General features: G+C 38.0%; 3 protein-coding genes, 1 long non-coding RNA gene and 1 pseudogene across 7 annotated transcripts; 4 read left to right on the plus strand and 1 right to left on the minus strand.

The window, feature by feature from the left end:
- Positions 1–1,127: 1,127 nt before the first annotated feature.
- On the minus strand, positions 1,128–1,947 carry LOC104793717 (transcription factor UPBEAT1). The gene has a single exon (XM_010520120.2). It carries the CDS (start codon positions 1,771–1,773, stop codon positions 1,465–1,467), a length of 309 nt encoding a protein of 102 aa, XP_010518422.1. The 5' UTR covers positions 1,774–1,947; the 3' UTR covers positions 1,128–1,464.
- A 2,405-nt stretch (positions 1,948–4,352) lies between these two features.
- LOC104793718 (uncharacterized) lies at positions 4,353–5,620 on the plus strand. 2 transcript variants are annotated; one of them, XR_015560135.1, is made up of 3 exons: positions 4,360–4,614; positions 5,139–5,297; positions 5,425–5,620. It is a non-coding gene; the product is annotated as an uncharacterized LOC104793718 (long non-coding RNA). The 2 variants fall into 2 exon arrangements; XR_769400.3 differs by lacking the exon at positions 5,425–5,620 and having other exon boundaries at positions 4,353–4,614; positions 5,139–5,381.
- Positions 5,621–6,040: 420 nt separating this feature from the next.
- On the plus strand, positions 6,041–7,781 carry LOC104793719 (putative pectinesterase 10). The gene is made up of 5 exons (XM_010520121.2): positions 6,041–6,311; positions 6,447–6,606; positions 6,738–6,944; positions 7,071–7,321; positions 7,453–7,781. The coding sequence occupies exons 1-5, from the start codon at positions 6,070–6,072 to the stop codon at positions 7,616–7,618; spliced, it is 1,026 nt and encodes a 341-aa protein (XP_010518423.1). The 5' UTR covers positions 6,041–6,069; the 3' UTR covers positions 7,619–7,781.
- A 314-nt stretch (positions 7,782–8,095) lies between these two features.
- On the plus strand, positions 8,096–11,970 carry LOC104793720 (ribonucleases P/MRP protein subunit POP1). Of its 2 annotated transcripts, none has more exons than XM_087453999.1 (10): positions 8,096–8,928; positions 9,029–9,129; positions 9,227–9,334; positions 9,423–9,653; positions 9,779–9,897; positions 9,994–10,452; positions 10,545–10,653; positions 10,757–11,292; positions 11,391–11,561; positions 11,653–11,970. In XM_087453999.1, the coding sequence occupies exons 2-10, from the start codon at positions 9,082–9,084 to the stop codon at positions 11,855–11,857; spliced, it is 1,986 nt and encodes a 661-aa protein (XP_087310125.1). In that variant the 5' UTR covers positions 8,096–8,928; positions 9,029–9,081; the 3' UTR covers positions 11,858–11,970. The 2 variants fall into 2 exon arrangements, with proteins under 2 accessions (XP_087310125.1, XP_010518424.2); XM_010520122.3 differs by having other exon boundaries at positions 9,029–9,125.
- Positions 11,964–15,732, plus strand: LOC147943073 (uncharacterized; annotated as a pseudogene). Its single transcript, XR_015559534.1, has one exon. The product of XR_015559534.1 is annotated as an uncharacterized LOC147943073 (transcript).
- The last annotated feature ends 7,654 nt before the right edge of the window (positions 15,733–23,386 follow it).

The following is a 23,386-nucleotide window of genomic DNA, read 5'->3' on the forward strand; positions in this document are numbered from 1 at the left end:
ATGTCGTATAGTAAATCTTGTAAGATGTATACTAAAAAATTATATCTAGTGAATGTCATATAGACATATAGTTAATCTTGTAAGATGGCACGGTTGAATACTTGAATGTATTGTTTAGCACATGTCTTAAGCTTATTGTAACCCATCGTAACTATTTAGCACTACTATTTACGAAACCATTTAATTATATCATTTGTCTGGACAGTAGTTTATCATCAAATGTTATTGAAAGTGTTAAACCTTACTGATATACTAACAACACGCTTTAGCATTCGTAGTCAAGCCCCGAAACGTATCACTTCACTGACACTATATGAGCCCGACTATCAGCCCAAACCAACCCCGTCTCTACACGGTATCGAGTAGATTGTTTAGTGACCGAAGCTCTCTGAGTTATCAAAGAATGAAAACAAAAAAGGTTTGACACAAAAAAAAAAAAAAACGTTGTTTAATTTGTTGAATCCCAAATCATCGTCGAGATAATAAAATGTCGGTCCAGTTCCTCTCAACTAATTCGTGTCATCTCAAATAAATAAAAGGACTATATAATACGTGGCGTTCAAACATTTGTATCTGTTATCTATCACTATCAAAAGCGACAGTAGTCCAAACGCTGGAGTAAAATCATTTATCTATATAACAGTTTTACCATTAATAATAATTTTTTTTTTGGGTTAAATTACAATGAATTTAATACGATATCGTCAGAAAATACATGAATAGTACTATGAAGCTACTATATATATATAGTCTTCTTGATGAATTTTCTTAATATCCACACCACCCTGTTGATGCTTAAACTCTAAAATCGATCGGCAACTGTTCTGTTATATGGAAAAGCACGAGTAAAATAATAAAATATACCTAACTCTATTCTTTTTGTATAAATTTCGAAGATTAGTTTGTGTCGTTCGGTTTGATTAGTTGGATGGTTTCCACTTCCACCACTCAACAAAATGTGTTAGTTGGATTCGCGGCCCATGCACTGTTATAGCCCACGCTAAACCTGATTCTTTTGACAACGGTCGTTTTGCTTTCACTGGTAAAAACATTTATGACCGTCCTACATTTGTATTTCTCTTAACTAAATGAACTTAATTTTATAGATTTCTCTTTTGACAAAATAGTTTTGTAATTTTTGAATAATCTATTTACCTTTTACAAACAAAATAGATGTCTCTTCGATCTTTCTTAGTGATGTAGCGCACAAAAACTACTCGCACGGAACATATCTATGAATTGGTGGTATGTTCAAATAATCAAATTTTTTTTAATAATATAAGCATAAAATATACTATATATCTTGATTTTCAATAACTTTTTTTTTGGCGGTGTCTACATCAGCAACATAAACCAAATTAACTTTTCGACAATCACACGATAATAAAAATGAAAACACGAACAAATAAAAACTAAAAACCCGTAAAATCCAACAAGCTTTACAAAAAATTATATGAAGGTTTTTTAAACACAGTCGGTTTCGGTCAAAACCTGAACCATTGTCTGCATGACCCTCACCTTCATTTCCAAAGCCAAAATATAATCTGCCGTTTGTCTGAAAAGTCCATCTAAACCTTCTGATGTTTTGGTGTTCGGAACAAGCTCTTTCAACGTCTTGACTCGTCTATGAATGGCACGACACGGTCTTCTAGAAGCTTCTAGACTTTTCCTCGGTCGGATCATGATCTTCTTCACAAGTGCCCTTCGAGCCCTTTGTCTTCTCATCGAAACCCAAATCGATTCCTTTCTTTGACCTTCTAATATTACTCCCATATTGTAAATGAAAGAATGTTGTGTAGAAAAAGTGATAGACAACTACTTAAAAGATTATATATGTAATTAATGTGATGCAGATACGAGACATGCACCCTTTGTTTATATAGACATAAGATAGAGGTTAGTGATGCCTTTATATATATAACTTAAAAGTGGAGATGATTACAGCTTCTGAGAAGGTTCTCTTTATCTCCCAAAAGAATTGGATGAGAATTGCACAAGTGTCCACAAGGGTGTTTTTTGTTTTGTTTTTAATGGATAATTAGGGTTTAGCTTATATTAGAGGACATGTCATCAAAAATACAACTCGATGCACATGCACTCACATGATTTTCATCACTACCCAACCCTCCTACATGCTTAATAACACCAACTTTCTTCCCATTCACATCACCTTAAACACCCTGTCTTATTTCTCTTTCTTGCACTTTATCAATTTATTTTTATTTATTTTACTTTTCGCAACTAATTAGTTCGAGTTTACCAAAGTCGGGCGGATTGAAACCTACAAAAGAAAAAGAAAAATGTCGGGGGGGATCAACGTAGAATGTAATCCTTATCTTATTATGCCATAATCTTTCTAGATTAAATTCGAATTTATTTAACCAGCATGCAGTCAGCGTTTTAAGAATTACGAGGCTAGCGATTGAGATAGATATATAAGTCGATAAGATGAAATTATATTAAAAAAATCATATATATATATATATATTATATATAGATTTTTGCATGATTTTTTTTCCGTTTGCAAAAGTCAGAACAACTGTAGAAATTAATTAGATCATCATTTAATATTTCTCCCAATTAGTGTTAATACGAGTCGCTACAATGTACTACTCCCTTTATCTCATAAAAATTGATGTTTTGTGATATTTTTTTGTCCCACAAAGATTGATATTTTATAAACTTCAAGAATTAATCATTGAAAATATTTAAAATTTTGAGTTGTTATTAATTTAAAATTAAATAATATATCTTTAGTCAAAAGAAAAAATATATTTAAATTTAGTAATCATTGTTTTCTTAAAATGGGTAAAAACTTCTAAACATCAATCTTTATGAGACTGAGGGAGTATTTAGTTTGAATCGTTCACCATTGTCGACGGAGATGATAAAATATGAATATTTGGTTGTCATAATGCTTTTGCTTTTTATTAAGTCCTTATTAATTTCCAGCTGATATAAGCCGGCGCAACTAATTGAGATTAATTAACAATAAACTAACGAGATAAAGCCATTCCCGAGTAGTTTTAGTTTTTTGGACAAAGTAGATAACAATGTTGGATAATGGGATAAGGTCTTAATTTTAAAAGACAGAAGAACATGCAATGATCTCATATGTTCCTTTGAATTTGTGGACTTCATATTTAGGATTTCTTTTTATTTCTGTGAGTGGATTTTGTTGAAGCATCTTAAAGATTATGTTCTTTGCTCGTCATGTGTTAAGTGTTTGTGTGTGTGAATTCTTTTTTTTGTTTCTAGAAATAAAGAAAAAGAAAAAGAAAAGCAGATTCGTGGAGCGATGTAGATCAGACATCCTCGGAGACTATAATAGTAGATTCAATGCATCTCCCATCGCCGTCAACACGAAATATTGTACTTAAAAATTCTCTTAATTGGACATATATATACGTCTCTCATAATTGATCGAATTAGCTTAACATTCGCATATAATTGGTCAGTGTATATATTATATTATATATATATTGGTTTTTGAAGGTAACGTGAAAAGTACCTAACAAATTAAGGTAGGTTTTATATAAATATAAAACTTAGCCTTGATGGAGAGTTTAGTGGTCGAAATAGATCGCTTGTTAGTAGCACGTTGTAATGTATATAAGCTTAACGTGCATGCACATGTTCTTATATCCTCCCTACTCCCTATTCGTCTAGAAACCCAACACATAAATATATCCCAATTCTGATCTTCTTTTTTTTAAAAAAAAACCCAGAAAATTGCGGAAAATATGATCGAATAATTATTTGTATGTATAATTTATAAGGATGATATATATGCGCTTAGTAACTATAATAGTGTTACGTAGTAGAAAATGGTATATATATATATATATATATGTGTAATCTAATAAATAAACTAAAACAATAGAAGAAAAATATCATATCGGCTGAATTAAATTTGAATGTTTATACATACAGTATGTATGTTTTCCAAGAGTTTACAAATTGCGATCCAGATATGTATACAGAAAAACATATCCAAAATTTAGAAAACAAGTAACGGACTAATTGACTAAATCAAAGCTGAAACTTTTGTGAGAACAATATATAGCGATGAGATTTACAGTTATAAGTTTAATTTAAATTAAAAGCACTGTATTTTGTAGAATTTAATTAAAATGAGTCCTGTAATTATTATAAAATTACCTCTGAGGTAAAAAAATAGTCAAGTAATAAGGGGCAAGGGGAAGAAAGAACAAGTTGGGCCTAACTAACTAAATAAAGCCCATATACAAAGGTGAGCTTGAAATTAGCCTTTTAACGTTTAATCGTAATCAGATCCATTAAAAACTGACACGTGGTGTGAAACGAGGATATACACAAATTAGGTCTCTCTTTTTCTATAGGTGAGTGATAGGATAGATAAGGAAATCTCTCTCTCTCTCTCTCTCTCTCTCTCTCTCTCTCTCTCTCTCTCTCTCTTATTTTTCGTTGTTCCTTGCGTCGGCGAAAAAAAGTCTGTATGAGAAAGATGAAGATTGGTGTGCTGATACTAGAAGAGTCGTATTACATGTTTTGTGCGTGAACCTAATTCGAAAGGCTTTATTATGGACGAGATTTTGTGTGTTCTGCTGTTGGATTAGATTCACGCACAAACTCGTAATCTGTCTTTTCGATTGTTGTTGTTTTTTTTTTTTTTAAAACTAGATCTGTCTTTCCAAATCGACTAATCCAATCTTTCTGTTGCGATATGTGGTTTTGATATGATGATTTATACGCCTTCGATCTTGTTTTTAATTTGAGAATCTTAACCAAGATCTACCTTTCTACTTTCGGAAACTTTCCCTTTCCGTTTGACTCTCTCCCTCTTTCTCTCTCTCTCGTTTTGTATTTTTCCAAATTTGCTTTTTACTGTGTTTGGTATGAATCCATTAGAGAGCCATGGAATCACTCTTATCACCAAAAACAGAAAGAAAAAAGTTATGTCTCTTGATATTTTATACCTGCTGCCTTAGTACTTGAATTAAAAGTTTAATTCAACCGCTCATTTTTAAATACTTTGGTTAATGACCTATTATTATTGGAGTCTTGATTTATTTATATCGTGTTTATGTTTTTATTTTCTTGAATCATATTCATATGACACTTGAACTTGTTTTATTGCTTTTTCTCTTATGAAACAGGTGAAGAGAGATGACTAATCATCAGTTCTGCGATCTTCGTGTGTCTGTCGAGGTTCAAGAAGAAAGCAGAGCAAATCTTATATAGGGGATTATAAAGATATCGTATCATGTAATATCTCTAGATGATCTAGAGTTCTAAATGATCTGACCAAATCAAACGTAATTAATACACGTATTAACTAGTCTGATTTAAGTATGTAAAGATGGATTTAATTTTACAAGTGACTAAATCCTCTTTCTTAATTACTACTCGCAGTATTATATATTTTTTATTCTTATGAAACAGGTAAAGAGAGAGACTAATCATCAGTTCTGCGATCTTCGTGTGTCTGTCCAGATTCAAGAAGAAAGCAGAGCAAATCTTATTTATATATATAAAGATATCGTATAATATCTCTGGATTTAATTTTACAATGCCTAATCATCTTTCTTAATTACTACTCACAGTAAATATTTATAAGAAAATGTCTCCATTTTTAAAAGTCTTTATTGATTTTGGTCTTCCATCACTATCTTTTTATATGGTAGCCTTCTGATTTGTGTCTATCTAACCAACAATTAGAAAATCAAGATACATTTACTTCTTATTCAGTCAAGGAATGATAATATTACTAGCTATAGATGTAAAATTTATTGTAACAAAATTATAGCAAAAATATCTTAAATATCAAATGGTGCGTTAACAATTATAGCAATATTGCTAAACATTTTTGGTAAGAAATCTCTGGGAGGTTATCTCCCTGTTATTCACCAAAACATTATTGGTAAGAAAAACAGAGTATCATTGATTCTTCATCTCTCTGACTAACTAATTCAAAGATTTAAAACTAGAGAGTAATTAATACGTTCAACGCAATATATATATATATATATATATATCTCTGGATTTCTATCTCATACCCAATTAAAAGTAAGATTGATAAAAAAAAAAATGAAGGGAATGGCATTGCACAGTTTATGTTACTCTTCTTACTACAAGGTGTGTCTTATGGCGATGTTGTTATCGATGTACGGATCTACCGCATGGGGTGAATACTCCATTCAAATAAACAGCACCATTTCCGTTAATCCTAACGGCGCCGGAAATTTCACAACGATCCAAAGTGCAATCGATTCCATCCCTCTTTATAACCAAAACTGGATCCTTATCCTCATAGAAAACGGCACTTACAAGTACAGTTTTAATTTCATATTTATATATATATATATATATATATATATTGATCTTTGTCACATTTCCCTTACTAATATATAGACACAGTTTAACAAAATTTTAATGTGAATTTTACCAATCACAAAATATTGTAGCGAGAAAGTGAAGATACCATATAATAAAGGATACGTATATTTGCAAGGAAGAGGAATTGAAAAGACGATAATAGCTTACAACGATCATCAATTCACCGATACTAGCTCCACTTTCACGGCCTTTCCTGACAACATCATCATCACAGGAATCACTTTCAGAGTACGTCGTCTCTTAATTAATTCATTTATCTATATTTCCCCCACACTGGTGACATATCATAAACACTGTATATATAATTTAGAATTTATGGATAAGTATGTATAATATTAATATAGTTATTCTCTGTGTAGAATACGTATAACATCGAATCTATAGACACACCAATTAAACCAGCGGTAGCTGCGAGATTGCTTGGAGACAAGTACGTAGTGCTCGACTCTAGTTTTGATGGTTTCCAAGATACATTGTACGACTGTTTAGGCAGACATTACTACAAAAGATGTGTTATCACCGGTGGCATCGACTTCATTTTTGGCTATGCCCGATCCCTTTACGAGGTATATATCTACATATAATAATCGTTTTGATTGTTAGTAATTCGTTCGTGGTATAAAAAATACACGCGTCACGTCACGTGCGTGGTGTCTAACTAAAGTTAATAATGGTTCAATGTAATAATTAAGGGGTGCACGTTGAATATGACGGTGGGAATCTATGCACCAGACAGAGCGTACGGTACGATAACAGCGCAAGGAAACCAGTTACCGACGGATGAGGGAGGATTCGTGTTCAATGACTGCACCGTTACGGGAAACGGCAAGGCTTTACTGGGACGAGCATGGGAACCTTACGCACGTGTCATCTTTTACCGTTCCGAGTTGAGCGACGTAATTTTGCCAATTGGTTGGGATGCTTGGAAAGCAAAAGACCAAGAGTACGTAAAATCTCTCAAATCTTCTTTTTTTTTTTCTTTACTTATGCACGTTTTTTTTTTTACATTTTATGATATTCAAAATTTATGTATTATACTATTAACTAAAAAAACACAACAATGTAATATCATAGGGGCCATACAACATTTGTGGAGTATGGTTGCATTGGAGCCGGAGCAAACACGTCAGAGAGAGTGCCATGGCTCAAGAAGGAGAGTGAAGAATACGTTCTTAACCTCACCAGTCGTTCCTTTATCAACCAAGATGGTTGGCTTGATAGGCTCCCTATGAAATTTTAGAACTGATTGTAATACGGATTAGCTAGTCCAATATTCTGTGGTAGATTAAAAACCGTAGTCTAAATTGTGTTACTTTGTGTGTTCATCATCATCATCAATCATCATCTATCAATCGATAGAAAAGTTAGCTGATGAGAAATGATAAATATAGTCTACTTTTAAATGATACATCGCAGCAATCCTTGAGATTCTTATTTAATTTTTTTTCTTAAAATCACTAACTATATCATGATGATATCATACCACAAATGTAGATATATATATGGTGTGTAACGACCTTGTTTGTGTAGGGATCAGCTGCAGCCGAAGAGTTAACTTACACAATAATAATGATGTTCTTAAATTAACGGTGGCGGAATTTTCACTACGGTCGGTCAATGCGAAACAGATTAAGTTTCTTTAATATATTGAGCTATAAGGCCCATTAAGCCCAATAGTTTGGTAAAATAATATTTAGGCCCCTTTTGTTCTTCTCTCACTCAAAAGTTACAAAGTTGAGAGACCAAACCAAACCAGTCGTATAATAAAATCGGAGAAACCTTTTCTCAGTTTTCTTCAACTTCAGAATTATGAATTCCCGAACCAAATCTCTTGATCTCGTCTTTTGCATATTCCTCAGACTGCTACTCTAATTCGTGAAGCTCAGCAAACTGTTGGCTTGCTGGTCTCTGCCCTAGTCTAAGAGTTGTCTTTTCTTGCTCGCCAACTGTTCGTTAAATTGCCTGAACCAGTTTCTTCAAGCCAATAGAAGCCCTAGTTTGTTTTCTTCTTTCAGGTTTGCAAGTTAGGTTCTTCCAACAACCCTAAAAAGTTGTTTTGGGGGTTTATTCGAATCTACTCACAAGAATGGCTACTAGTACTAACGGGAACAATAAGAGAAGAGATGTCGCTTTATCGTCGCTGGCTCCTCGCAAAATCAACGTTCAGAAGTTCTCAGAGGCTAGAGCAGCGGAGCTCGAGTCTCTTCACTCCATTGTATCTGATCGTTTGAACAAGGACTTTCGATCAAAGAGGAACAAGAGGAGAAGGACCAATTCTTACAATAACCAACCTGCAAAGAGACGTTATATAAAGAGGCAAAACTCAGAGTCATTGCTTTGCCGCCGCCTAGCATCAAGAGGAGGAGACCACCATGAAACGACGATCACTAGACGAGTTAAGAGGAGAATGGAACTTAAAGGGAATCCTGTATCTGGTTTTTCTGCTTCTGGTGATGGAACAAAGAGGCTCAGAACACATGTTTGGCATGCTAAACGGTTTACTATGACTAAGCTTTGGGGTTTTCATCTTCCTCTTGGTTTACATGGAAGGTTTATTTCTGAATTTCTAGTGTTGTTGCTACTCTTTAAGTACGGAAAAGTTTCCACCTTTTTGTAAAATTTTAAGCTTGTTTTTTTTTTATGGTTTTAGAGGAAGGGGATCTAGGGATGTCTTGAAGCAGTCTAGGCAAGGTGTTCTTGTCCATGATGCAAGTTATATCATTGCTGTGCAATTGGAGGGTCCAGAGGCAGGCATTTACCTTATTCTTGACATTCTTCTTCAAATTTTGTTATACCTTGGTTGTAATTTAATATTTTCTATATTGTCTTTTGGATTTGAATTTCTCAGGTCGCACTCTTGTCGGTTTTAAACATGTTACTGGAGCCTTCTCCGTCATCTCATTCCAAGGAAGTTTTCGACTCTATTCTCACAGGCCGTAGTTATGAAAACGCCATGGTAGTGAATCTACGTATCTTACTTTTTTTTGTTAACTGGAAACTACAACTTAAGCAGGATGTAACCGTAACTTTTTTGTTTTCTTCAGCTTTATAATGTTAATCCACCAGTTTCCCAAGCGATTTCCCCTGTAATTTATATGTGGAGACCTTCTGAGTTACCTAAGAGAAGTGACGAGGAGGAAGATGGTGACTGTATAGGAACTGATGGTGCATTCTCAAATGGTGATCATGTAGAATTTCGGAAACTTTGGGTGTGGATCCATGCTTCTTCCTTCAGTGAAGGATATGCTTCTCTTCAATTAGCTTGTCAAAAACAGGTAGTTATTTTCTTGTATTTGAAGTTGTTTTCAGGTGTCTCCAGCTTACATTTTTCCTTAGTAGTTTGCCTAATGCTTTACATATTCTTGTGGAGATATTTACGCCTAAAAATCGCTTCATTCAGATGAATGAGACAGGTGTTTCAGTTAATTGTGTTTCACTCGAGGGTCAACTTGCAAAATTTGAGATTTTTGGTCCAAAAGCATCTCATCTTCTTCAAAAGACCCTATATCCTGCTACAAGGTGAGCTATCTGAGTATATATAGAATGGTTTTCAAGAACGAAAATGAACAAAGGAATAACTTATATTAAGTTCTTTTTTTTTTTGTTTCTTTGCAGTAGCTCAGAGGAGCCCTCTATTTTAAGAAAGTGTTCAATGGAAAATGCTGAAGTTAAAGTCGTTACTGATCTTTACAAAGAAGAGACCATATCATCTTGCGCTATTTTAGCGCAGTTTGTCATGGACCCGCGGTTAATCCCTAATAGTCCACGTGATGATAGTACAGTGTCAGTTGAAACGGCTAAAACGGAGCCTACTAATTCACTTGAAATAACAACCAGAACTGATCCTGAAACTTTTACTGAAGTTTTCAAGTGCCTCTGGGATGCTAACAGTGATCTGACCCCTCCAGAAGAAGAGAATGTGTTGTGTTGGGAAAAACATCAAAATCGTATGGATTCTCTTTGCCTCGAGAACCCAGCTGCTGAGGTTCCAAAGGTATCTAGTAGGGAAAGGAGTTCGAGGTCTTGTCCTTTACTGCTTCTCAAACATAAAAAACTCGGGAATGCACCAACCGGGTAATCTGCACTTTGGTTGAATCGTTTCTGTGACTTTCTTCAAAATCAAGGTCCTCAATGATCCACACTTAATCATTATCATTCTCTTTCAGATGGTCTCTAATACTTCCCCTTAGTTGGATCAAAGTCTTCTGGAATGCCTTCCTCTCAAAAGGAGCTCATGCAATAGGTCAAAGGGAGAAACGCTGGGTTTCTTGTGATGTATATTTCCACTCTCTTAAACTTTTATCCCCATAATGTTAAAATTCTCTTGCTATGTTAACTTTAGTAAACCGTAAATTTGAAAAATGTCTGAAATTTGCAGGCTGGTTTGCCCTTTTTCCCATCAGATTTTCCTGACTGTAAAGCATATTCAACTTTTACACTGAGTGAGGCTGCAGACATGGAGGAAAAGGCACAACGACGCCCTCCTGCCATAAGACCTTTCAGAATTCCCTTTCCACCTCCGTGGAATATTATCCATGCCACGCGTTCTATTGGAGAGAGTTCCAATCAAAATCTTACAAGCAATGAGACGAACGGAACCGAGATTTCCAGTTCTGGTGGTAATCTATTTGATGGAATTGTGGCAAGAACATCAGATTCGCTGACTACTTTGCTCCAAACTTTCACAAGTGACAACTTGCTTTTATTTCCTCACGATGCTTCAAAACCAAGCGCAGACGCCGTTAAGAAGACACTTCAAGAAGATGAAACAAAAGTAAGAGCTGAGATCCATCCGAACAGTAATAAACTGTGCCTCGTCAGAGTTCTTCTAGATGCTTTCAAGGAAGGGTCTTTTGAAGAAGGCGCGGTTGTATGTGCGCCATCTCTTGCAGACATATCATTGCTAAAATCAAGGTAACATCTTCAAGAAATCATGTTCAACAAACTGTGATCAAATGAAACTATTTTCACTTTGGGATCACATTTAGAGTATATTGCATTATGTTTTGCAGCTGCAGTGAAGGTGAAGACGGGCGTGTTACTATCCCTCAATCTTCTGTAAGTTCTTACTTCCAGGAACAACCTTCTGGAACCTGGGAACTAGATGTCACTGAAGACACTCTTACGAAGCAATCTCATAGATGGCCAATCGGGTTTGTAACGACAGGATTTGTCCGTGGGAGGTAATAAAAAACCCCTTTCAGAAATCTTGATTATTTATAGAGCAGAGCGTGATTCTGGTTTCTGAGCTCCTAAACTTGTCTTCATATGCAGTAAAAAGCTGAAGGCGGAAGCTTTTTGTGATGCAGTGTTGTTAGGGAGACTGAGAGACGAGCAATGGAGAGACAAAGATGTAAAACGGAGGAAGAAGGAGATTTATGTTTTGGTTAGAAACTTAAGATCTTGTGCTTTTAGACTCGCGCTTGCTACCATTGTTTTAGAGCAACAAGAGTCTAGTAGTGATGTCTACTGCTTTTAAAAACGCATTCACCAGCAAACACTGTTGTTTTTGTGAATTTGGATGTAATTTGTCAATGGTTTCTCTAAAGTTAGTTTAGATAAATCAATAAAATCGCAAGTAGCAAAAAGAAAGAGAAGTTATGGTTCCGGAGGCTGCTGCACAGGATGCGATGATGGTGGACATTGGAGATAGGGGCAGGCCACCGGGGGATCCACCGGATGCTCCGAGGGTTTGGGTTGAGAAGGTGACTAGCACAGCTGGTGGGGGTCGGTTGTGTCCACATATGGTGCTGGACGATGAGTTTGTGGAATCGAGGTTGCAACTTGAGTTCCCGAATGGGCCTGGAGGAGAACCGGTTGTTACTATTGGGAAGGAGGTCTTGGACGTGATGAAAGGATTATGGAAGCAGTGTATGATTGTGAAGGTGCTGGGTAGGAATGTGGGGATCTCGGTCCTAAATCGGAAACTGAAAGAGTTGTGGAATCCGAAGGGGAGCATGTATGTGACAGATCTGCCGAGGGGGTTCTTTATGGTCCGGTTCGAACGTGAGGAGGAGTATTTGGCGGCTCTGACGGGTGGTTCATGGAGAGTGTTTGGCAGTTACTTGTTGGTGCAGGCATGGTCCTCGGATTTTGACCCGTTATGTGATGATATTGTGACGACGCCGGTGTGGATTCGGTTGTCCAACCTCCCGGTGCACTACTATCACCGTGCAATACTGATGGGAATTGCACGAGGGATAGGGGATCCTATTCGGGTTGATCTTAACACGATGAATTTTGAAAGAGCTCGGTTTGCGCGTGTATGTGTGGCAGTGGATTTGTCTCAACCACTGAAAGGGACAGTCCAGGTAAACGGGGAGCGTTACTATGTGTCTTATGAGGGTCTAACCAACATCTGTTCGAGTTGTGGAATCTATGGTCATCTGGTGCACCATTGTCCAACGAGGGAGGTAGTGCAACAACTGGAGATCATTGCGCCGACTGGTCCAGCAGCTGTACGAGTCACACTCCCGGAGGAGAATGAATTTGTTGAAGTCCGGAGGAGTAGGAAGGCTGCGCCGTCACCAGCGCCGACGGTTGTGTCCTCGGCACGTAAAGGAGCGGAACCAAATCTTGGTCGAAATCTTCGGGATATCTCTGGTGCTAAAAATAAGGAAAATGTGGTGATTACGAATCAATTTGCCTCGTTGGAGGAAGATACGGGATCTGAGGATCCGAAGCGTAATGCGATATCATCGGAGGCAAATAAGGAAAATGGTGACCTCTCAAGTCAACAGAATAAAGGGAGGAGTGCGGTACAAGGTAATGGTCAAGGGGCTTTCAGGTTTGGGGCCAGTAATAATCGGGCCCAGAAGGTTTTTCATAAGGAGGGAAGGGCCGGAGGTAGTAAAGATGTCGATGTAAAGGGGCAAAGGCCCAAACAAGTTAAACAGATCAGGTCGGCCTATGGGTTGATTTTCGGCCCAACAAAAGGTGATATGGAGTTATCGACTTCTGGCAAGCGTCAGAGGGGAGAACTCGATGTCTCTGGTAGGCCTGGTGGTGTCTTTATACCGGAAAGACAACTAATTCAGGAGGGTCGACAGCAGGAGCTGAATCATGAGTCGAGGGCAATTAGCTCGATGGAGAAGGAGACGACTGCACGGGATCAGTCTGAGAGTGGGCTCTCGGCCACGGCGATAGAGACGGTCTCGGAGGTGGCTTAACGGGGCGCCCCGGTAATTTTTAGGCCTATAATTGATCTAATGATAAATTGTTTATTTTGGAATTGTCAGGGGGCAAATAAACCAAATTTTCGACGAGCCATTCGGTACATGTTAAAGAAATTCAGGTCTGAGGTATTGGCCTTATTTGAAACGCATGCGAGTGGCGCTCAAGCGGAAAGAATCTGTCGGAGTCTCGGCTTGGACAATTCATATCGTGTTGATGCAAGTGGTCAAAGCGGGGGTATTTGGCTACTTTGGAGATCTGACGCAGGGGAGGTTGAAATTGTGAAGTCTGCTTCTCAGTTTATTCATGCTAAAATAAAGAAGGATGGGGAAACCATACACTTAATTGCTGTCTACGCTGCACCCACTGTTAGTAGGAGAAGTGGTCTCTGGGCAGAGCTAAAGGAGGAGGTGAGTGAAATTAGCGGACCGGTGTTGATTGGCGGGGATTTTAACACCATTGTTCGCCTGGATGAAAGGTCGGGTGGCAGTGGTGGTCTTTCACAGGATTTTGTATTCTTTGGTCAATGGATACATGATCTCTCTTTGATAGACATGGGGTTTCGGGGAGGACAATTCACATGGAAAAGAGGCAGAGAGCAGAGAACTTTTGTTGCTAAAAGACTGGACCGAGTGTTATGTTGTGCGGAGGCAAGGCTACGATGGCAGGAAGCGACGGTCACTCACCTTCCTTTCTTTTCTTCTGATCACGCGCCCTTATATGTCCAACTCTCACCGGAGGTGCAAGGGGATCCTAGGAGACGTCCATTTCGTTTTGAAGCGGCATGGCTGCAACATGAAAGCTTCAAGGATTTGCTAGTGTCTTCATGGGATAATACGGTTTCCACACCACGAGCCTTGCAGACTATGAGGGAGAAGCTAAGGAAGTGGAATAGAGAAGTGTTTGGGGATGTGCAGAGGAAAAAGGAGAAGTTAATGGCAGAAATTACGGATGTTCAGGCTCAGTTGGACATTCTACAAACAGATGTTTTGCTAACGAAAGAAGCAGGGTTGATTAAAGAGTTTGAAGTGGTTTTGGAACAGGAGGAGATGATTTGGTTCCAAAAATCAAGAGAGAAATTTATCGCCCTTGGAGACCGAAACACAAAGTATTTCCATACCTCCACTGTTGTATGCCGTCGACGAAACCGGATTGAAATGCTCAAAGGGGATGATGGAGTTTGGATATCCGATGCTAAGGCCTTGGAGGAGCTAGCCATTGCGTATTATAAAAGACTGTACTCGATGGAGGATGTTGATCTGCTTGTGGGAAAGCTACCACAAGGAGGGTATGCGGAGCTATCTGAGTTGGACTTCGGCATACTAAACAAACCATTCACGACTTTGGAGATAGAGGAGTCAATCCGGAGCATGGGAAAGTTCAAGGCACCTGGACCTGATGGCTTTCAACCTGTTTTTTATCAGGAGTGTTGGGATGTTGTGGGAAGTTCAGTTTCCCAATTTGTGCTCAGGTTTTCCCGATGTTGAATGATGCACTATTGGTACTTGTTGGGAAGGTTGCCAAGCTAGAAAGGGTAACACAGTTCATGCCTATAAGTCTATGTAATGTGCTGTTTAAATGCATCACAAAGGCGATGGTGATGCGGTTAAAACGAGTCATATCTCTCTTGATTGGGCCAGCTCAATCAAGCTTTATCCCGGGAAGACTAAGTACAGATAATATAGTGATTGTACAAGAAGCGGTGCACTCAATGAGGCGTAAGAAAGGAAGGAAGGGATGGATGCTACTTAAGCTAGACCTTGAAAAAGCTTATGATAGAATCAGATGGGATTTTTTGGAGGATACTCTGAGAGCAGCATGTCTTCCAGAGAAGTGGGTTGGTTGGATCATGCAGTGCGTTACAGGTTTTTCGATGAATCTACTTTGGAATGGGGAACAAACGGAAGCTTTCAAACCAGACAGAGGGATCCGACAGGGGGATCCCTTGTCTCCATATTTGTTTGTTCTATGTATGGAGAGGTTGTGTCATTTAATCGACAGATCAGTGGGGATTAAAGAATGGAAACCGGTGTGTATTTCCAGAGGTGGACCGCTCCTATCACATGTATTATTTGCGGATGACTTAATCTTGTTCGCGGAAGCCTCAGTGAGCCAAATCAGAGTGATACAAGGTGTACTTAAAAGATTTTGTGCGGCTTCGGGTCAAAAGGTTAGTCTCGAGAAATCAAAGATCTTTTTCTTTAAGAATGTGAGTCGGGAGCATCGACAGTAGATCAGTTCAGAGAGTGGAATACAGTTGACATGTGACCTGGGGAAGTATTTGGGGATGCCAATTCTTCACAAGAGAATTAATAAGAATACATTTGGTGAAGTCTTGGAAAGAGCAAATTCTAGGTTAGCTGGCTGGAAAGGCCGCATCATGAGCTTGGCTGGCCGAATTACTTTAACTAAAGCTGTTCTCTCGTCCCTCCCGGTCCATACAATGAGTACCATCTTGCTTCCCAAGTCTACTTTGAGCGCCCTGGACAAAATCTCAAGAAATTTTATTTGGAATAACACGGCAGAAAAGGGAAAACAGCATCTAGTATCCGGGAAACGGTTATGTTTACCAAAAAGGGAAGAAGGGCTAGGTATTCGGGCTGCGGAACCCATGAATAAGGCGCTGGTTGCGAAAATTGGATGGAGGGTTCTCTTTGACGTATCGAGTCTCTGGGCCTGGGTTGTGAGAAGTAAATACAAGATCGGTGATGCGTCTTGGTTTATAGCAAAAAACAGTTGGTCATCAACCTGGAGAAGTGTTGGGGTAGGCTTAAGAGAAGTGGTGATCCCGGGTCTTGGTTGGGTCATTGGGGATGGAACTATGATCAAATTCTGGAAGGATAAATGGATGGGGGATTTCTCCTTTTATGATAGGCGGATAGGAGATCTTCCAGTTGAACTCCAACAGCTTCGGGTTCGGGACTTATGGCATAATGGTGTTGGTTGGGACTTCCCGCGTATTGAACCGTATCTCCCAGATTTCGTGTGCTTGAACCTCAGGTCTGTTACTGTTGATACTGATACGGGGTCTAAAGATAGGATCTCGTGGAAAGCCAGCTTGGATGGGCGATTCTCAGTGAAATCGGCCTATGAAGCTTTGACTGGAAACACAGTTCCGAGACAAAATATGGGCACCTTATACGGTATGGTTTGGCGTAGTGTGGTGCCGGAAAGAGTAAGGGTGTTTCTTTGGATGGTGGTTACGCAAGTTATTATGACGAATGTGGAAAGGCACAGACGACACTTAAGCGATTCTGGGGTCTGCATAGTGTGCAAAGCAGGAGAGGAAACGATCATACATGTCCTTCGAGATTGTCCTACGATCTCAGGGGTCTGGATGCGGATTATACCACCTCATCACCAATCCCTGTTCTTTAATCAAAGTTTATTAGAATGGGTTGTCTAACAATCAGGAGCTGTTTGGAGTGCCATGGTCTACGTTGTTTGGTATGATCGTATGGTGGGGCTGGAAATGGAGATGTAGCAACATCTTCGGGGAAGTTGGCATGTGTAGGGATCGAGTGCGGTTCGTAAAGGAGATCTCTCAGGCAGTTCACAATGCACACTTGGTTACCAAAGGTGTATCTCGCGCGGTGGGTCTAGAAATAAGACTGATCTCATGGCAGGCTCCGGATGTAGGATGGGTCCGTTTGAATACTGATGGGGCTTCGAGAGGGAACCCGGGAGTGGCGGCAGCTGGTGGGGTGTTGAGAGACGTGGAAGGGAAATGGTTACGCGGGTTTGCATTAAATATCGGTGTGTGCTCGGCGCCACTGGCAGAGCTTTGGGGAGTATACTAGGGACTGTGTTTAGCCTGGGATCACAAGATACCGCAGCTGGATCTTGTAGTAGACTCGGAGTTGGTGGTCGGATATCTAAAGACAGGGATAAGTGAGACCCATCCCTTGTCTACCCTAGTACGCATGTGCTATAGCTTTATCTCTAAGGACTGGATTGTCCGAATTTCTCATGGTTATAGGGAGGCTAATCGTCTGGCGGATGAATTGGCTAACTATGCCTTCTCTCAGCCCCTCGGGGTTGTTTTGTTTGATTCTTGTCCTGTTTCTGTTGTTTCTATTTTGGATGAGGATGCTAGAGGAACTGCGTTCCCTAGAAGAACTCGTGTGTAATTTTTTATAGCTTTTGTAATAAATTTGGAGGGGACGTTGTCCCCTCTCACCTACCAAAAAAAAAACAAAATCGCAAGTAGCTTAAAAAAGTCATCATTTCAATACTCACAATTCTTTTTTTATTTAACTGAACCACACATTAGAGGAAAAACAGCTAAAACCAACCCCAACTATTTATCAAACGTTTTTTTTATACCTAAACTTTAACACCCTGGAAATAACAACCTGAACTGTATTAAAATTCAATTTGCTATTTTAACTCTATAAAATATTATCAATTTCAACCTCTGTTTGAATAATGATAAATCAGAGTTTAATGATGTTGAGTCAGACGGTCTATGACTTCAATGTAGCACTGAGATTTACCAAAACTATGTCGTTTTGATTATTTTTGGGTATTTTATAGTAAGAAATGACCAAAAATAAAGTCTCACAACACACCCAAAAACGGACTCCAGTACTCCATTTTTTATCAAACGCTTTGTTTCTTGCCACAACACACCTAAAAATGACTAAACAATTTTCTTTTGGTCATTCTTAGTGCCATGTGAATGCCACAAATCGTCTGTTAATTGCAGTTCAGGTTGTTATTTGCAGTATGATGAAGTTTAGGAAAAAAAAAAGCCTTTGGCTGTTGTAAAACACTGGATTGTGGACTCCATAACCAAGCCCATAATCGGTCCATAAGTGTTTAAGACTTTAGGCCTGTTCGGCCAAGGCCCATCGGCCATTACTTATTCCTATGTCGGTTTAGACTTTGTCTTAGGGAAACACTATATATATGTAACTTCTATCACATTATCAATAATAAGAACAAGAGATTTCGTTCCCTAAATCCTCTAGTTTATAACACGTTATCAGCAAGATAGCCTCTAAGGCAAGCTGAGAAAACCCTAACCCTAAGAACCCTAAAACTGCCGCCTCTTCTTCTTTGTTCTTCCCAAACCCTACCGCTCATACTAGCACACAATCAACTCTCGTTTGTGACTAGTCCTTGTTCGAAGATCACTTTGAGCAGCATGTGCTCGTGATTAAGTTTTGTCCAAAACCTGATCGAGGTTCGCGGTTCCTGGACGTGCGCGGTACAAGGAGCAGTTTGAGATCTGTTCGTGGGAAGCTGTTGAGGTTATGTTCGTGGTTCATAGTCCCTGTCCAGTTCGAGGTTCGTGATCAGAAATCAAAGGTAAATCTGAGGTCTTTAGCTCCCAAATCAATTCCAGTCAACCCCAAACGGTGGAAGGTAAACAATCAAACCTCATTAAGAACATATGAATCGAATCTTATCATAAGAATAATGGAACCCTAAAACTACAATTAAACAATCAACCAACAAGTTATTATGCTTTGAAATCCTAAAACCCTATAACTTTAAAACTTTAAAAATCGGTTGTTATAGGTTGTTTAGATTGGTTGCAATTAAACTGTTTATGATATAACTAAAATCCGATTGTGTTGATTGATTGCTTGTTGCATAAGAACCCTAGAACTAAAACTGTTAGATTCAAAACTCATAAGATAAATATTGATCTAATTGTTCTAGGATATTTAAAACTTGGTTGTTCATGCATCATAATGAAATCGGATTATGCATAGGGTATTAGAGAACCATAAATTGCATAAATTGTTAAAATTGTATGAACTTTAAATTCGAAATCTGATAGACTGGTTTTAGGACTGTTGAAATCGGATTTTAATAAAACAATATAGGATCAATTACAAACATAAAACTGTTCCTGTAAATTTAAGAAAAATTTTGGATCCTAAAACTATAAACTCGAAAATTATAGAACTGTTCTAGGTTGCTAGAACTTTAAGGATAACTTCCAAATTTAATTTAATAATTATCCTAAAATTTAAATAAAATATTTCCTAAAACTTGTCTTAATCCTAAACTGAAAAGGAAAACTTAAGAAAAGGAAATCTTATCTAGAAAAGGGAAATTGTTGCATGCATGCTAGTTCCTATCTAGGTTTGTTCTTCATGCATAATAAGCCACGAAATTGAGTATAATAAAGGCATGTTTCGGTCTCAAAACCGCATGGCCTAAAGTTTAAATATGATGGCATGTTTCGGTCTCAAATACCGCATGACCTAAGTTCGAAATTATGAGTAAAGGCAAGGCATGTTTCGGTCTCAAATACCGCATGACCTAAGACTAAAATGATTCCATGGTTCGGTCTTAAACACTGCATGGCATGATCCAAATGAATTACATGGTTCGGTCTTAAAAACCGCATGATATAATCGGGTGCATGTTTTGTAAAATCAAAGGACCTATGTGAGTATATTAAGGATGATAATGATTGCACTAAGAAAATATATATAAGGTGATTATGCATATGCACACCTTGCTGAGAGTCTCAAGAATCAGTACCTCACCATAAAAAATCCTATTGACCTTTGGACAGAGTTGAAAAAACAAATACGGACACCAACAGATGGTGCTCCTACCAAAGGCTCAACTCGATTGGAAAAACCTAAGGATCCAGGACTTCAAATCCTTGGATGAGTATAACTCAGAGCTTTTTAAGATTGTCTCAATCCTAAGGTTGTGTGGTACTGAGGTTACTAAGAAAGATCTGCTAGAGAAGACATTCTCTGCTTTTCACACTAAGGGGTTTAAGACCCATGCAGACCTCATATCTTGTTTGCTGCTTGCTGAGCAAAACAATGAGCAATTATAAATGAAAAGTGCAATGAAGCTCACAAGGTTGACATGACAAAGAAAAATCCTAAAGAGCCTAAAAAGCCAAAGAGACTAATGAGTCTAACTATGTCCATAGAGACAAGTGTGGTCGTGGCCAAGGAAGTAGTGGACGTGGTGGTCCTGGTTGTGGGGCTTACCAAAGGCATAATTACGATGGTCAAGACCGTAGAAACCGATTAGGCTTCAGCCGTGGTCGGGGTAGAGGCCGCGGGTTATCTAAACCCGCAACATAAGACCAAGTCCACTTGTAATAATAATTATGGTATAGAAAACTATTAGATAAAGACATGCAGAACTCCTAAGCACCTTGTTGATCTCTATTAAGAGAGTTTGAAAATAAAGAAAATAAATCCAGAAACTAACCTGGTTCATCTCGATGGTGAAGGAAATTTCAACCATGAGAATGATGACTAAATTGGATTATGAGATTTATAATTGCCTAAAGAAAAATAATTAAACTCATGTGGTGTATTGATTTAATTTCTATGTTTTATGACTTTGAATTTTATTGGATTATTATTTTGGTTTAAATTCAATGATTTATTTCCTTCATATATATATATATATATAATCGATTGTGTTATTAAAAACGAAACACAAAATAATGTCCATATTGAGAAATGGCTAAAGACACAGTGGATTAAACCACACAATTTAATGAAGGAAAAGAGATATTATAATCTCATTATGAAAATGCCAACATTAGTAAATTAGCGCGTATAGCAAGCCTAATTGATGGCTACGGCCAGGCTTATATTTTATGGCACACATCCTGAACTAAGTGATGCCTTGTATACACCCAGCTCTAAGAGAAACTTATTGAGCTTTAAAGACATTCTTTTGAATGGTCATTATGTTGAAATAAAGGGTGAAGGAAACAAAGAGTTTTTATATATTATTGAAATAGTATAAGGACTTAAGAAAGTCCTAGAGACTATACCTGCACTAGCCACTGGTTTATACCAAGCTAAGATTATTATGATAAAGACTAATTTGGCAATGAATAAGATAATTCACTTTATGGCATGACCGGATTGGCCATCCGGGTTCTAACATGATGCGTAAGCTAATTATGAAATCAAAATGGGCACACTCCTAAAAGAGAGAAGAGTTATTCCTAAGAATCTCACGTGTGTAGCATGTACACAAAGGAAACTCATTATAAGGCCATCACCAGTAAATGTAACTAAAGAGATTATCCACTTAAGACTATAAGTCTAGATAATGCTGGTGAATTTATATCTCAAGCGTTTAATAATAATGGTATGTCCATGGGGGGAAGTGTGGACCACCCTGTGGCACATGAACATACAAAGAATGGATTAAATGAATCCTTCATTAAACGTATTCAAGTGATTGCTCGACCATTACTCATGAGGTCGAAACTTCTTGTGTCGGCTTGGGGACACACAATATTACATGTAGTAAGAGCTTATACGCATCAGGCCATCTAGTGAGCATAAATATTCACCATCCCAATTACTAACGGGTTAGGAGCCAGACACATACCATCTAAAGACATTCGGGTGTGCCGTTTATGTATCGAATGCATCATCACAAGAGAATAAAGATGGGATATTAAAAGAGGATGGGAATATATGATGAATATGATTCTCCCACCATTATTAAGTATCTTGAGCCAACTATGGGTGATTTATATGTGGCCAGATACACGGATTGTCACTTTGTTGAATCTGAGTTTTCTATGTTGGGTGGAGAGATAAACAAGCTGGTCAATGAAATATTATGGAATCAAACATCCTTAAAAATTGGCAAGATCCTCGGACTCTAGCCTGTGATGCAGAGATCCAAAAGATTATACATTTGTAAAAGCTAGCTATTTAATTGCCAGATTCCTTTGCTGACCCAAAGAGAGTAAGAAAATCGTACATACCAGCTTGTAATGCACCAGTACGTATTGATGTTCAAAAGGAACACAATAATCAAGTTGTTACAGAGTCTAAATAGACCAATATGTTCCATAGAAAAGAACCTTCGGAAATCTAAGAAAGGTGCAAATAAAACCGAGGTTAAGGAAAGAGTATAGACATGGCCGCGGCAAATCCTAAGGTACCAACAATGAGGTTTGGGACGCTAAACCTCAAGGTTCTTAAGGTATTAATAATAATAAGAGCTCGATAAACTATATCATGTCTAGAATAAAATGGAACTGCAAAGATGTCGACATTAATGAAATAATTGCATGCAAGGTAGCACTTGAAGTAAATGAGGATCAGAAACTCACGTTTATATTAGAGTGCACTCAAAGTAAAGATTGGCTAAAATGGAAAGAAGCCATTGACGTGGAGTTAAACTCTTTAAAGAAGATAAATGTGTTTGGTCCGACCTTAAGGACAACACTTGATATAAAACCAGTTGGACATAAGTTGGTCTTTGTAAGGAAGAGAAATGAGAATAATGAAATCGTGAGATAAAGCACGGCTTGTAGCACAAGGATTCTCTCAAAGACCAGGAATAGATTATGAAGAGACTTACTCCCTGTGATGGATGCAACGACTTTAATAAGGCTGGCTATAAGAGAAAACTGGATTTACGGTTAATGGATGTTAAAACCGTATACTTATATGGTCCACTGGAAAATGAAATTTATATGAGATTACCAGAGGGTATAGAGCTCAATTATAAGAGTGGTTTTCGAGAAAATACTGCATAAGGCTAGACAAATACCTTTATGGACTGAAACAAAGTGGGTGTATATGGTACAATAGATTAAGCAAGTACCTAGCCAAAGAGGGCTATAAAATGATCCCATCAGTCCATGTATTTATAAAGAAGTTTGCAAACAAAGGGTTTGTAATCATAGCAGTGTATATGGATGATTTAAACATCCTTGGAACCTCTGGTTAAATCGCCCAAACAAGTAGAATATTTAAAGAAAGAATTTGAAATGAAAGACCTAGGTAAAAGAAAAAAATTCTGTTTGGGGTTACAACTTGAGTACATAAATGATAGAATCATTGTGCATCAAATGACATAT

The sequence above is a fragment of the Camelina sativa genome, chromosome 6, assembly GCF_030686135.1.
Source record: "Camelina sativa cultivar CO46 ecotype springtype chromosome 6, ASM3068613v1".
Classification (NCBI taxonomy): Eukaryota; Viridiplantae; Streptophyta; class Magnoliopsida; order Brassicales; family Brassicaceae; genus Camelina; species Camelina sativa.